The following is a 16128-nucleotide window of genomic DNA, read 5'->3' as shown; positions in this document are numbered from 1 at the left end:
CTCCTCCAAGAGGGTACCCACTCCATTAAAAAATCTTTCTGATAGCCCTTTGTTTCATTGCTGGTTCAGGATATGGCTTCCCGCACTATGGATTTCCTGCTTACAGTGGGATCACATTCCATTCTGGAGCCACTAAATCCAATGCTGGGATGAAGCATGGTAAGTAGTGCTTTAATACCCAGGAAGAAAAGAACTTACAGCCAAAAGGTTCTCACAGCTGTGTCACCTTGAAAATGTTAGAAAATAACTTTACATTAAATCAGTAGTTCCATATTATTCCAGGATAGTATAAACCATATTCCTAACACTTGATTAGATATTTACTTATTAAGTGGCTTGAATGGGAGTTGGGGGAGGGGATTGCAAAACAATATAGAGAGACTTGACCAGTGGAACATAAACATATCACCACACTTATCTGTTATCTATCTTTTCTCCTCAAGTACTATACTTCTGAAAACCATTTTAGTTTTACAGGATTGGCCTTTTCCAGCCACATGCATCCTCCAAGTAGTTGTGGCTACACTCTGCTCATAGTTTATACAAAGGTACATTCTGTTATATCCACAGAAGAAATCATTTGATAAAGTTTGCCCATCTATTTAAAGCCAGTTTTATGTCAGATGCATACCTTAACTGTAATCATTCTATTTTAAGATCTTAACTGACTTTATATTTTAGCCTATTATCAGGTAACACTTTATTCCATTAAAGAGAACAATTGTTTCCACTAACTGTAATCTTCATGATTGTTCTGCAAGAAAAATAATTGGCGTTAACCATTTTATAGACAGAAGGTGGGGTCCAGAAACATTTATTTACTCACTGAAGGCATGCCCATCACTGTTAATGGCAGAATCAGATTTTGAACCAAGCTTTCCCAGGAATCTTAGGTGTCCTTACATCTGCCAAATAACACAGTTGGATCAGACATGGAGCACCAGAGGCATTCCTGACCAAACACTGAATGGAGATCCTCTCCTTACAACTTCACTTGTACTTAGCAATAGGAAAACAAATAAATGCTCTGCTTTCAAGAAATTTAAGTTTATCCACTTCCTTTCTGTGTACAGAAAATTTTTATTTCATTTTTCTCCTTTGCAGTTAAAAAAAAAGATTTGTTTGTTTTTGAGACAAAGGTAGAATCTCACTCTGTAGCTCAGGCTGGCCTTGACCTTGTGGTCAACCTTGGCCTTGATCCTCTTGCTGCTACCTCCCTAGTGCACGGACTACAGATGTGAGCCACCATGTCTGGCTACAAGATGGGACCGAAGTTTTTAGAAGAACAGCTTTAAAATGTGTCTTAGAGCTGGATGTTTAAAATACATCCAAAACATAGTATAAGTATTTATTTTTTCTCTTTTCAGCAAGCTTGCCTTCCTTTACTGCCCTACACTGAAATAATGAATTATAGCTTAATAAATTTTACTGAGAAAAAGATGTTGTTTCTTCATTTATCCTAGGAACCACAAACACTGATTTGAAAAATGACCCTAAAGGTTATGACAAGAGTGATAGCAGAGAGCTTCCGAGTCTCTCTGGGAAGGAAAGTGAAACTGCAGAACAAGATAAGACATCCCACACATCCAGGAACAATGAGGCTGCTCCGACACCCTTGGTGGGAGCCAGGGAACAGGATCCTGAATTCCAGGGTAGGTGAGCATGCCCATGAGGGTGGCTGGGGAAGGTGCAGCTCTCAGTAAGGAAGCTATTTCCAGAAGACAGGTTTCCTTTCTGTAAATCTAAAGATACATCAGCATTCCGTTCACGGTGCTGTGTGCCTTCTGAGAAGTGTGTGTCAGGTCACTTTATTCATCTTTCCAATGTTATCTCTGATTGCAAAATGCAGAAACTTACATGTACCTTGTCCAAACACAGACAAGCAGTGTAGGGTACTGGGAGAAACAATCCACTTCTTTTCTGACACACATAACAGAGTTTACCAGATCTTCACTCTCACCCCTCCCATCAGCTAGGCTCAGCTGCCACACTAAAGGGAACTTTGCCTGAAAGTGGGACTGTTTTTATCCTGCTGTCCTCTTTGAAGAAGTAGGACGAGTAGGAAATACACTCTCTCTTTCCTTTGAACAAGTCTCATTGGCATATGTTGTGATTCTAGGTCATCCTAAGTCAGAGACATCTTCTGGAAAGAGTAAATATTTAGACTTGGTGGTCACGTATGGTCTCTGTCACTTGTTATCCTTTTCTCTGTTTGTTTGCTATTTTTTTATATCCTTTTAAGATGACACTGTGTAACCAAGGAGTCATATCAAAACAAGTTATACATGGCCTTTTGTGGACCTGAGTTCACAGTTTGCCATTCCCTAACCTTAAGAAAATGAACTTTGCAAAAACACCAGTGGCTTGCTGAAATGATGTCTGTGGCCAGAACATATTTCTTCACACACTGACTGACTGGATTCCAGTGAAGGATTATCTTATAAAAAGACTGGTTATTTAAAATCATGGCAAAATCCAGTTATGCAGAGATTGATTATTCTCCCTTAAGATCATAGACATTGATTATTCTCCAAATAACAGAACTTTCTAAATCTTCCCTCACAGTCTGTAGACACATTTCTAAATCAAACTCTTAACTATATTTGCTGAGACAATGCCCAATTGTGCTTTTTCTAGTTATTATAACCCAGAAGTACCAAACGGAGTGTTTTCAGCTAAAATGATGTGCCATGCCTGTAGGGCGAGCAGATGGCACTCAGTGTGCCTGTGTACATTGCCTTGCAGGTAACCTCTTTCTCGAGAAGGCTTTGCAGCTCGCCAAGCGGCATGCCAATGCCCTTTTTGACTATGCAGTGACTGGAGACGTGAAGATGTTACTGGCTGTGCAGCGCCATCTTACTGCAGTGCAGGATGAGAATGGGGACAGGTGAGTTAAGTCAGGACTGCTGTATAGCAGGCAGTGTTTAGGATACAGAAGAGCAAAGAGCATTCTCTGATGTTAACTGGCTAGAGAGAAAAAGTTCTTGAGTCCTATAATAAAATGCAGTCTCCTGTTAGGCTATTGTCCATCAGACCCTAAAGTAACTAGAGTGCTCATCAAAGAGGGTACCTCTCTAGGCAAGAAAACTCGTGTGTGTAGGGGGTGGTCATTTTTTTAAATCCTTGCTTTATTTATTGAAATAATACTGTGAGGGTTAGGCATGGTGGCGCACACCTTTAATCCCAGCACTCAGGAAGCAGAGGCAGGCAGATCTCTGTAAGCTAAAGGCCAGCCTAGCAAGTTCCAGGCCAGTTGGGGATACAGGGAGACCCTGTCTTAAAAAGACAAATAAAAAATAATAATAATAATATTGGGAGCATTAAGAATCCTACCAAGTCCCTAAAGCATTATTATCCCTCCTGTGCATTTGTGATCAGTGTCCCCAAAGCCCAGTAAAGGCAGCCGCAGCAGCATAGTGAGGAAGAGGAAGCTGCCTTCTTTCCCGGCCTCTGGCTCCTTCTCTGAGGCCTCTGTTATTGGCAAACAGAACATGAGCGGATCCACTGAGCTGCTGCTTCAGGTCCAGCTGTGTATGATTCTGACCTTCCAGAAGCCGTGCCTTCCATTCCTGCTGTCCTATGTACAAAACCATCTGGTTTCTTTCTAAAACGATTCTCTTAGTCCTTTCATTGAGACTTCTGAAATTATCTCAAAAGCCCATAAAAATAACAAGAGAGTGCAGTCTGGAGATTCAAGTCCTTTATCTAAGACGATCTTAAAATAGCATCAACATTGAAAAATTCTTTTCTGTGGAAGAGCTCTTGAGTGTTTTATTTTAGGTCTCAGTTTGAAAACCAAATGCTTTAGGAAAGTGCCAACCTCAGGGGTTTCATGCAGAAACCTTTGTTCTAATTCCTTGCAGCATAACCAAGGATGTGGTATAACCCACTGGCCTTGTTATACGGTACAAGAAGAGCCTGTACAACCTTCGCTGTGTAAAGCCAAAAACAGCAGAATGCTTCTTCAGGGTTAAATAATCCAGTTAGCATTCAATAGCAAATAACCACAAAAGAAAGCAGTTAACGAGACAGGACAGCAGTGTTTCAATGACATCTTCAGGAACCTGATGAATTGATGAGTCTAAGGAAGATGAGTGCATGCTTGTTAGGAAGGGGGTGCTAGTGTCTGAAGGGAAGATTGTGGAAAGGGATGACAGGTACAGGCTTTCCAGTGGGTATGCCGAGAGAAAAGCAAGGGCATGTATAAGGACCCTGGACATACATGGAGCAGCTGAGGCAGTAGCCTTCCTTGCCAAGCAGGATGTGAATACATAGAGCCCCTTCTAGGGTCCAGACAGACTCACACAGTAGTCTGAGAGGCCAGAGATGTGAGCCCAGGGGAAACATGGGCATCTACTTAGGAGTGTAGACATAGGAGGTCTTTGGTTAGCACAGCTCAGGCCTCTGATTGAGCTTGTCATATTTGGCTAATAATCTAAACCCTGTGGCCATTAGTCATCATAGAAAATACAGTAAAGAAAATATATAGCATGCTCTGGTATTAGGGAAATTCCTACAAGGGTGTGAGCATTTGAAGAGGGTGTACACTTCTGCTGTGAAATGCTGAGCTGCACATGGAAGTTTTTAGGCAATTTTTGAAACATACCCTTTTTTTCTTAATGTGTAAATGTCATGCCTAAATTGGGCCCTTCTCAAGTCTTTTCTAGCACCCTATCAACAGCAACAGTGGAGCCAGAAATCATTCATTTAGAAATACCCTCAACAAGGAAAATCTCAACTTAGATTTTTTTAGACTTCCCTATGCCAGCATTGACCCCAAGTAAATCATATATTCTTAGAAGTAAAAACAATCCGGCCTGCACCTCCAGTCCCCAAGGTCCTGCCTTTCTGTGGCATTCTGCATCTCAGCCTGCCCATGCTTTGAGGAATCACCCTCCTAGATGTTCATCTGCACCTCTGTAGAACATGGTACATGTGTCCCTTAAGCAAAACAGCTTAAGAGATTAGGAGGCTGCTGTGAGGCATGGCGACACATACCTGACAAGACAGGTTTTTAATTCCGGCTACCACTGCTGGCTGCTCTGTGACTTTGACTAAGTTATGTCTGTTTCATCATCCAAGAATCAAAAATGAGATTGCCTCATAGAACTACCATGAGATTGTAGGTATCTAATGATTTGCATAGTCTGATAACTAGAAACTTTCAACAAATAGTAGCCACTTGTTATTATTGTTGAATTGTTTCAAATTAATTTTAATAAATATTTTAACTATTTTAAAGATTATGTCCTAGGAATGGCATTTGACAGCCAAAAAAACTCCTCCTTATAGAGAGTCTCCTGAGGTTCCATCATTCTCATTTTACTGACTACACCATGCCCTGTAGCTGTGGGACTGAGTAGACTTAGATCCTGCCCCAGAGAAAGCCATGGCTAGAAAAGGGAGCAGTGTACAGAAAACCACAGTGGTGTAGCACAGCAGTCAGTATGACAGACACTTACTCAGGATGGAGGGTTTGAACTGAATATCCCAGATGAAGTAGGCATTGTCCAGTGAGGAAAAGAAAGGAGAGCTATTCCAAGTAGAAGGAATATTGGCTGGAATGTCAGAGGCCAGTTACAGGCGTGGCATACAGTGACTCTTCAGACTTTCCTCCCAATAGTTAAAATTTGCTTTACTGTCCCCCTCTTGGGATCTAGGAAGAGCTTTAAAAATCCCCTTTTCAGAGCTTGGTGTGGTGCTACAGGCCTGTAATCCCAGCATCCTCGAGGCTGAGGCAGAAGGATCACTGCAAGTTCAAGGCCAGCCTAGGCTGAATGACAAGGCCCTATCTCAAAAAAAAAAAGAGAGAGAGGAATAAATGGTCACCTCACAATACTTTGGAGGAGGAGATCTAGGTGACTAAATTTTTTTGAGCAATCCCTAGGCCTGGGACTTCTTTTTTATTCACTCTGCGTCAAGGAAAAGGTAGAAGGGAGCTGCATAAATCAGGGGCACAGAGGAGGGTCTTCTTGGAGCTAGGGCCCTCTGGTTTCCAAGTCAGGTGCCTTTTCACTTTATGTGTTTGGTTAGACATAAACACTCCCAGAGGCAGGCAGGAACCTGCGTATCGCAGGGGGAGAGGGATCCTACAGAGAGAGCATGTCACTGCGGATCAGTACATTATATAGATTGAAAGCATTGTGGGGCCCAATCATCTCTTGAAAAATCCTTGTTTCAACTGTTTCGTTCCAGCGTCTTGCACTTAGCTATCATCCACCTTCATGCTCAGCTTGTGAGGGATCTGCTAGAAGTCACATCCGGTCTGATCTCTGATGACATCATCAACATGAGAAATGATCTATATCAGGTAGGCAGAAATCTCAAAGAAACCACTGAAGAAAAAAAATCTACTTTTTAATACCTGTGTGTGCTGGTTTTAGTAATGTTAACAATAGAAATGAAAACAGTAAAAATGAAACAAAATCTTTTTAGCAAACTCAGCATTCTTCTGGGGAAGGTAAAGTTTATACTTTAGAAGTCAGAGTTGATACAGTTTAGATTAAGAACCTAGAAAAAAACTCATGTCTGTCAAAACAAGTTGAAAAAAAGTTTGCAGTCTAGTGAAAGGTACTTCGACAACATCAGATGGTGTGTGTGGGGGGGGTGTGGGTGTGTGTGGGTGTGTGTGGGTGTGTGTGTGTGTGTGTGTGAAATAAAGAGTGCTGAAATCTGAACAGGGAAAGGAGAGCGGTTGCTGGGGGAAGAAGGCATGTCTTTCAAAAACAGGACAGCTCAATGTGAAGAAAACTGTGAGCACAAAGAGTTTTGTCCCATTTGAGTTTGAGTAGAAATTAGGACTTTTAGAAAGGTTTTAACAGCCTGAATGATTTAGAAGCTAGCTGGAGACTCTGTGACCACCTAGGGGCATGTGCAGATTGTAGGGTGAAGCCAGGGATAGAAACAACTCTGTGTAGCCAAAGCCTAGATGCACGCTACTGGGAAGCCAAGATGGTGGCCTCCTGGAAGGGCTCCTTCCTCTCTCCCGTTTCTCCAGCCCACACTCTTTCCTCTCAGTCTTTTTATCTCATCCTCTTGTTAGCTTTCACGTTTCACTTTCCATTCACTTGACCAGAGTGTCCTTCTTGTCCCCCTTGGCCTTGATGGTGTGTGTGGGTCTCTGACTGGAACTTAAATTTCTTTCATTCCAAATATACGGCCATCAGTCACATAGAATTATTCACTTAGAAGAGGTAAGAACTGTTGCCATTGTTTGTTTTCTCGGTTGGTTTGTTTTGGTACTTGAACCCAGAGCTGGGCCGACTCTCAGGACTTACTGTGTGGCCCAAAATGGCTTAGAATCCTCAGTCTCCTGCCTTAGACTGAATGCTAGGATTACAGGCATGTACCACAGTTCCTGACACGTGATCTCATTTTAAGAATATCTTATTTGTTATTTTTATTTTACATGTATGAGTGTATTACCTGCATGCATGTAAGTGCACTCGTGTCATGCAATGCCAGTGGAGGTCAGAAGAGGGCTTCAGGTCTCCTAGAACTGGAGCTACAGATGGTTGTTAGCTGCCATGTCAGTGCTGGGAATCAAACCCCAGTCCTCTGCAGCCAGTGCCCTCAACTGCTGAGCCATCTCTCCAGCCCTGTGATCTCATTTTAAAGAAGAAATTTAAATTATTTTAAAAGAAATAAAAAATTAAGCACTGGGGAGATGACTCGGTGAATAAAGCACTTGAAGTGGAAGCATGGAGACGGTGCTCAGACCTGGACACCACCCCATAAGACCAGACACAGTTGCACACATCGGGGAGCCCAGTGTAGCTTCAGTGCCCTGCGAGAGTGTGGCACACACAATGATAAATGAGACACCCAGCCTTAAAACAAGGTGGAAGGCAAGGATCAGTACCCAAGGCTGTCCTCTGACCTCCAGAAGCACCTGTGGCACATGTGTAGTCACACCTACAAAGAAGCATACACTTTAAAAATAATAATTTTAACTTCCTTTAACTTTAAAGGAAATCAATATTTATTTTTATTTCCACATTTTTTAGTTACTTTGAAAGTTCTAAAGTGTGGGCTGGGAATAGCTCCACGGTAGAGCGTTTCCCTGGTATCTGTGAGGATTTGGGTCTAATCTCATCATCATTGAAGAACAAAAAGAAACTGCTAGAATGTTGGCATGCAGCTCTCAGGAGGCTTCCTCTGGGGACGGGCTCTCCTGGCAGAAGTAGCTGCTTCCACTGCATCCCACAGAGCCTTCCTCAGACCACTTCTCCCGCTTGCAGCAGCGCTTCCTACCAAGGGAAAACTTAGGATTTGTACTCAGTTATGAAATCACTAGGGTGAGGGCTTTTTAAATTTATATTTAAAGAATTGTCTTCCTCGGGGTTTCATCCCATCTTAGGGAGTTATTGCTGTTTGGTGTTTGGTGAGTCATTTGGCCCCAGACATTTTATTTTCCAAGCTTTTAGACCCACTGCTTCTTTTAACCATCACAAGTATACAGACAAGGTACGAACAGGATGGTGTGACTTGTCAACCCTCTTTCAAAGACTGCCTACCTCCATTGCTGTAGGTCAGATTCCAGGAAGCTTTTGTCTTGCTGTTGGCAGATAGGATGTGCAGAGGGCAGGCTCTGCATCATTAGAAGCTGGGGTTTATTATGTGAGAAGGAGATTTCCACCTGTCCTCATCATTGTGCCTGGAGACACTACTGTGCCAAAGGCAAAAACCCTGTCAGCCTGACTTTCTTTGGGGTGCCTCAGGGAAACAGGCCCTGCTTTTCCCACTAGTTAATAGGAAAACTTCTGCATTCCCTGGTCTGCCTTCACCTGAAAAACACCACTGACAGCTTTTTTTTTTTTTTTCTTCTGATTACTGTTGTCTTTGTGGGAGCGTTTTGTTTTGTTTTTTTGAGAGGTTTCCCTGTGTTCCAGACTGGCCTGAAACTTGCTTTGTAGCCCAGGCTGGCCTGGAAGTCACAGTCCTCCTGCCTCTTCCTCTTGAGTGCTGGGATTGCAAAAGTGTACTATCATACCCAGACTGATAGCTTTTCAGGTTTTTGTTGTTGTTTTGTTCTGAGACAGGGTCTTATTGTATATCCCAGGCTGGACTAGAACTCACTGTCTAGGTCAGACTCATGTCAGTCCTCCTGCCTTAACCTTCAAAATGCTAAGATTTGGAAGTGCACCACCACATCTAGCTGAGTTAATAACTGTTCTTGATGGAAAATTACCCAGTTCTATAAGTAATTTGGATTATTTGTAAATTATCTTAAACATTCACCCCGAATACCTTCTAGTAATCTTAGTACATTTCTGTGACCAGATGCCATATCAAATCCCTGTCCCATCCACTCTTTAGGGACACATTCAAAATAGCCTGTGTAGTATAGAGAGGAGTTTTCTGAAATGATTCTCTCTAAACCATAGTTTCCTCTTGGTTCCTCCTCCAAATAAGCAACCATCCAGTGTTTTTGATATGGGTTATTTTATTTTTGTATGTTCCATAAAATGTCACTGGGTGTTTTCCATGCATGTATTTTTGTCTTGTGTTTTCAGTTGCTATAAATACCATATGTATGGATATATGTTGGGAATTCGGAATTGTTCTACCTAGCTTTAACAGATCCCAATTCTCAGATGTAACCATTATGCTTATGGGTACAATAATTTTCCAGGTGTTGGCTACATAAACATGCATTCAAATGACATGCATCCTTGAGTATACTCATATACAGTCCATATTATTTTATACATATCTCCTATCTTGCATAGCCTTTCTCTTTAATTTTTAATTCAATATAATTATAGATTCAGTTGTTACAAAATTATGCTGAAAGAACTTGTGTATTTCCTGTGAACAAACTGAGAGTTCATTCACCCAGCCCCCCGCAGTTACATCCTGCATGAGCAGAGCATGGTATGAAAACCAGGAAATTGAGATAGATACAACCCACAGATCCTAATCAGATTTCACTGACTTTATATGCACTCATGTATGTAATAGCTCTGTAGGTTTCTTCAAGTCAAACACAGTGATATGCACCTGTGATCCCAGTTAATTTGGGAGGCCAAAACAGGAGAATTTCTTGAGCATGGATGTTCAAAGGCAGCCCAGGCAGCATAGAAAATCCTGCCCCTAGAATGAATGAATGAATAAATAAATAAATAATAAATAAATAAATAAATAAATAAATAGTCCTTCACAAATATGCTTTTAAATGCATGTGTAGCACTGCAGTGAGTGGACCTCCTCACCAGGTCCACTTGTGGATCTAGGTGAGAATTGGGTTGCTAGGACAGTTTGAAAACTTGGCTCTCCAGAATGTCTGTGTTACGCCTCCACACCCACAGACAGCCTGAGGGTTACTTGAGCCCCACACTGTGTAACTGTTTAAGATAGACCCCTAGGGTTTAACATCTAGAAACTTGAAATATCTAAGGAAACCTTTGATGGCACAGTGGGATACTTTTTTTAAAATGCTGTACTCATAGAAAGAAATTTTATGTAATATGAAAAATATTATATCAAAGTATTAAAACAATAGCAGGTCTGGGGATGTAGTTCAGTGATAGAGTATTTGCCTACATGCACAAATCCCTGGTTTGTTTCTCAGCACCACAAAAAACAACCACCACAAGAGGAAAAAAAAAGAGAGAGAGAGAAGAAAAAAACTGAAAATTATTACTAATTGATGAATGAGTTACTGTAACTTCAGATTTTTTTAAAGTTTCATTCTCTTTTCTTTTCTCATTTCCCACCACACTTCAGGAAACAAAAGTTAGTAAACGTAGCCTTTATTGAGTAATTAATTTTTGAGAAGACTCTTTGCAGCAACACCTAAAGTCTTGAAGACATCAATCCATTTCAGTCCAAGGTTATAAACTTAGGAGGTGAAAAAAATTGATGCAGATGATCATTTTCCCCTCTTCCCACAATCCTGCATTGTTCTGCTGCATTAAAAAAAAATCAGTGTGGGGGCTGGAGAGATGGCTCAGCGATTGAGAGCACTGGCTGCTCTTGCAGAGGACCCGGGTTCGATTCCCAGCACCCACATGGCTGCTAAAAGCCATCTGTAATTACAGTTCCAGGGGAATCCCCAATGCCCTCTTCTGACCTCCTCAGGCATTGCATGATGCAGGTGCACTTACACACATGCAGGCAATATACACATACATATAAACTAAAAATAATAAATAAAAATATTTTTTAAAAATCAGTGTGTTGGGGCTGGAGAGATGGCTCAGTGGTTAAGAACACTGGTAGTTCTTGCAGAAGACCTGGGTTCAAATCCCAGCACCCACATGGCAGCTAACAACTATCCGTAACTCCAGTTCCAGGGGGTCCAGTGGCCTCTTCTGTCCTCCACTGGCATTGCATGACATGGGTGAACTTACCTACATGCAGACAATATACGCATACACATAAAATAAAAATAATAATTAAAAATATATATATATATTTATAAATCAGTGTGTCCTATATTTAGACAGGCAGGTATCTTTCACCCTGCCAGTAGCAATGTGCTGGGGTCATCATGGCACCTTGGGTATTGGTGCCCACCGGTCACTGCTGCTACAGTCAGGAACTACTCCCTGAATGGGAGGTTAGGCAAGTCCTCACTAGACAGGCTAGATTTTATTGTGACGTTCCTATGAAATAGACTGGTGTGTGTGTGCGTGTGTGTGTTTGTTTGTTTTAAATTGTTCTCAATCAGTGATCTCATTTCTCTGAAAGATTTTTCATGGTTGTGTTAGTCTTGCCCATTTCTGAGAAGAGTTTTCCAGACATCTCATATGTGTCCAGTGGACCACTGCTTTGTGGTCAGGATGGTCAAAAAGACCTTTCAGTATCTTTTAGGTGCCAGTGACTCATTGTTTTTTTGTCTGAGCTTTCTTAATGAGAGACTTACACCGTTTAGAATCAAATAATGCCTTTGATTGAATTGGGACATAATGTGACATGTGCAGGTCTTATGAAGCCCTCCATGGAGTAGTGTGGTCTAATATAGTAGAGGTTTTTTGCGTGTACTGTAGAAAGATGGAACCTTTGTTGGTTGGTTCCTTCTGAACAGTCTATTTAAATTTCTTCACAAAAACTACATTTTTGGTTTGATTTGCTAATATATGGAATTATCAGCTGTAGATAAATTTCTACTGGAAATTCAAGAAAACTGAAGTTGCTGCTAGGTGAGGTAAAATATCAACAATTGGACTGTGATAAGAAAGAAAAGGCTGTCGAGTGTTTTAGTTGCAAAAACATTGAAACTTTAACCCTGATTATTTGATGCTAGTCCCCTATACATGCCTTTGAGTATAAGTTGTGGAACACAATGTGCCTTGGCCAAAGTTAGGAGTAAATCTGAGAACGGGAAATGGCCCTACAGTGTGACCCCACACTTTAGTGGTGGCTGTGAAGCCATGGAGTACAGATGTTCACCACGGACCAATGACTCTCCCACCCCTTCTCCACCTAGACACCTTTGCACTTGGCAGTAATTACCAAGCAAGAAGATGTGGTGGAGGACTTGCTTAGAGTTGGGGCCGACCTGAGCCTTCTGGACCGCTGGGGTAACTCTGCTTTGCACCTAGCTGCCAAAGAAGGGCATGATAAAATCCTCAGTGTCTTACTCAAGCACAGAAAGACAGCACACCTTATTGACTGCCCCAACGGAGAAGGTAAGGGCCAATCACACTGCTAATATAACCTTTCCCTTCAGCTTCTAAGTAATCACTTGGTCCTTGATAAATGTGTTACTTGATCTTCACCCACAAGTGCTTTCCTCTGTCAACTGGAGTTCATCAGATCTTGTGGTTATTTCTTCTGATCATCACAGTAAATTCCTTTAAAGATGATTTAGAAGAGTTCATCAATAGAAGGAAAGTGGAGGCCTGAAGAAACACTAGTCTCCCAAAGTATATAAAGCGTCATTTATTCAGAAAGTGTTTATTAGCACAGTGTCCTCTGAGAACATAATAGAAAGCTTGGCATCTGAAAACAGGACAGCGGGCCTTTGGAGTGGGCAAAGCGCGTCCAGAGCAGAAACCAGAAGTGCCCACCGTCCAGGTCCTCCATTCCCACCCATGTCTACCCCTGTGCTTGGCCGTAGGTCTAAATGCCATTCACATAGCCGTGATGAGCAATAACCTGCCGTGCCTGCTGCTGCTTGTGGCCGCTGGGGCAGATGTCAACGCTCAGGAGCAGAAGTCTGGGCGCACAGCACTGCACCTGGCTGTGGAGCACGACAACATCTCCTTGGCTGGCTGCCTGCTTCTGGAGGTGAAGGACGTACTTACTGTATTTGCATTAAATCTTCAAGGGAATTTTAGGGAAGTCTTTTCAAAGAATGATGTCAGTTCAAGCTCAGATGTCAGTGTTCAGCTGTTTTAGCATTTTTGCAGGGTTTCAGAGGAGCTGCTTTCTGCATCCTCAGCCCTAGCCCAACTCTCTGACTACAGACTTTGTCAGTGGCAGAAGGAGCCCTGTGTAGCAATTGAGCTAGTGATATAACCTAGGGGACCACGTGGATGGGGAGGTAGAGACAAGTGGTGAAGGGAACTTTCTGCTAACTCTTTCTGTGTGGGTGGATTTAGGGTGATGCCCACGTGGACAGTACTACCTATGATGGGACGACGCCCCTACATATAGCAGCTGGAAGAGGGTCTACTAGGTTGGCAGCTCTTCTCAAAGCAGCAGGTAAGGTGACCTGGTGGTCAGTGACAGACCCTATCATCAACCATGTGAATTCAACTTGAGAAGCCAGTGCTACTAGTAGAAAGCATGAGTTAACATGGCCAGTCACACTTTAAGTGCAGTAAAGGTTCTGTTTTGCCTAATAATCCTGGGTTTTACCCTGATGGTCATGTTAGTTTTTACTTTTATTCATCGGTTTGTATTGCACTTGAGTTGTTCAGATTGACTCCTGTGACAAGGGAACTTAGTATAGAATCCTGAACTGTACCAGTCTCTGATCACAATACAAGTCTCCAGAAGAAAAAGATTTAAAGACTTACTTTTGGGGGAAAAAGGTACCTTAGAAATTGAAATCATAGGAAAAGCAAATGAACTGTGTATGAGTACTGCTGTGCACAAGACACTGAAACTTGTGTCTACTGACTTCACTCTGTTCCAAGCACTGTGCTGGCATTTCATGTACACTGTCTCATTAACCACATTTAATACACGATAACCCTTTGAGATAAATATTATTGTTACCATTCCCATCTTAGAGCAAACAAAACAGACTAGACAGATGATCAGGCCAAATCCTAGTGTCCTGTGTGGCAGAGCTATGAGGCACATCCCCACAGCCTGAAACTTCAGGCTTTCTCCTCTCCACCATGTTTCTTTCTGCTTTGGTCAGGTTTGCGGGTGCTCTTCTATTTACCTCTCATCCTATAAAGCATAGGAAATATTCCTGTTCGCCTTTGCGTCTCTAGTTTCTTATGTGTTTAGTCTTTAAAAATTGTTGATGTGGGGGCTGGAGAGGTGGCTCAGCATTTAAGAGCACTGGCTATTCTTGCAGAGGACCTGGGTTTGATTTCCAGCACTCACATGGTGGCTAACAACCGTCTATATTTCCAGTTCCAGGGGATCTGAAGCTCTCTTCTGACCTTCACAGGCATTGCACGACATGATGACATGACACGGGTGCACTTACACACATGCAGGCAATACAGTCATCCACATAAAATAAAATTAATAAATAAAATATTTTTCAATTATTGATGAAATTAGCATTTCAAACCTATTTTCACATATCTGATTTACTTAGAGGTTATTTTAAGAAACACTTTGGAAGGCTCATCCTTCATAAATTCAAAGAAACAGTGGATTGTGAGTACTATACCATGCTAAAGACAGAGGAACTTTTTGTTGGGAACATCATATTTTTCTGACAAGTAAATTGAACAGCAGCCTTTCTTTCTTCCTTAGTCAAATGACTTTGTTTTTCCCAAGAGATCTTGGTTGTAGAGTATATGAATCATTTTGGAAGTCACTGGTTATACTGAAGAAATGCCTTGATACAATAGGCTTTAACCCTTTCAGACGTGCTCTCTCTTAGCCAGGCATGGTGTTATATCTGTAATCCCAACACCCAGAAGACTGAGGCAAGAGAATTGCCAGAAACTTGAGGCCAGCTTGGTCTACATAGTGAGTTCCAAGCCAGCCAAGACTACATAGTGAGGTACTGTCTCAAAAATAAAATAAATTTAAATTTTAAAGTTTTGTCTTAAATTCCCAGAATGTCATGAAAGAATAACACATAACAGCTTCTCTTATACAAACAAACAAAGCCAGACGAAACGTGTAGTCCTGACCTTAGAGCCATGAAGGTCACTTCAGGAGCACGTGTAGCGTGGCTTCTCAGGCCTTCAGGCTGTTTCTCCACTGTATCTAAAGTCACAGTTCAGCAGGCTGGGCTGGCAGAGAGACAGCAGGAAGCAGCCCTGTGGCTTTCCTTGGGCACTCTCAATGTAGACATTGGCCCATGGCAGATGTTCTGCCAGCAAAATTAAATATGTTCCTCATCCCAGAGGGTGTGCTGAGCCTACCACTGTTCATTAACTATCAAGATGAACACTTTTACAGAGTAGTCAGGCTCTGAGAGGTAATGCCCTCCAACGTTTGAATTACTTTTTCGTGTTTTCTTGCTGGAAGCTAAAGAACACATTTGACTTCCCAAGTTTCATTAGCACCTATCTTTTCACATACCCTTGCGCAGGATTCTTTTGGGCATTTCTTTTTCTGCTGTTAAGAATTAGAGCTAGCACTTGGGAGGCAGAGGCAGGTGGCTCTCTGGGAATTCAAGCCAGCCTGGTATACACAATGAGACTCTGTCTCAGAAAACAAGGAATTTTTTGAGCTAGAAGTGCTGCACCTGGGAATGAAGCCAGCCATGCTGTAGTAGACATCAAGCAGATTTGCTGATTGATGAGTGAGAGAAGAGGGAGGGTGAGAAGTGTACATTGGCAGGCATGAATCTGAAGAGGTAGGACTTGACTCCGAGGCTCATCCTGGCCTCTGTAAACTACCGTCCACTGGGCCTCAGATTAAAATGCAGCATTCAGTTGAAAACATCCTAGAGTTGAAAGGTGGAGTATTTGAAGACCTTTGTTTTTTGGCTATGGAGAATGCCATAAGATACCCTTTCAGTCAAAGTCTTTATAT

The 16128-nt window shown here is 42.0% G+C and overlaps 1 protein-coding gene across 2 annotated transcripts in view; it reads left to right on the top strand.

The window, feature by feature from the left end:
* The window catches only part of Nfkb1 (nuclear factor kappa B subunit 1), a 127068-nt gene that overhangs the window by 108335 nt on the left and 2605 nt on the right, over nt 1-16128 (top strand). For both annotated transcript variants that reach the window (XM_029560234.1, XM_029560233.1), the window contains exons 13-19: nt 70-159; nt 1464-1652; nt 2746-2887; nt 6196-6310; nt 12434-12635; nt 13067-13236; nt 13551-13653. In XM_029560234.1, the coding sequence (XP_029416094.1) occupies nt 70-159; nt 1464-1652; nt 2746-2887; nt 6196-6310; nt 12434-12635; nt 13067-13236; nt 13551-13653 (1011 nt within the window). The remainder of the gene's footprint in view (nt 1-69; nt 160-1463; nt 1653-2745; nt 2888-6195; nt 6311-12433; nt 12636-13066; nt 13237-13550; nt 13654-16128) is intronic.

The sequence above is a fragment of the Nannospalax galili genome, unplaced genomic scaffold, assembly GCF_000622305.1.
Source record: "Nannospalax galili isolate Female #2095 unplaced genomic scaffold, S.galili_v1.0 scaffold189, whole genome shotgun sequence".
NCBI lineage: Eukaryota > Metazoa > Chordata > Mammalia > Rodentia > Spalacidae > Nannospalax > Nannospalax galili.
Note: the sequence above shows the minus strand (reverse complement) of the source record. Positions and strands in the feature narration are given on the sequence as shown.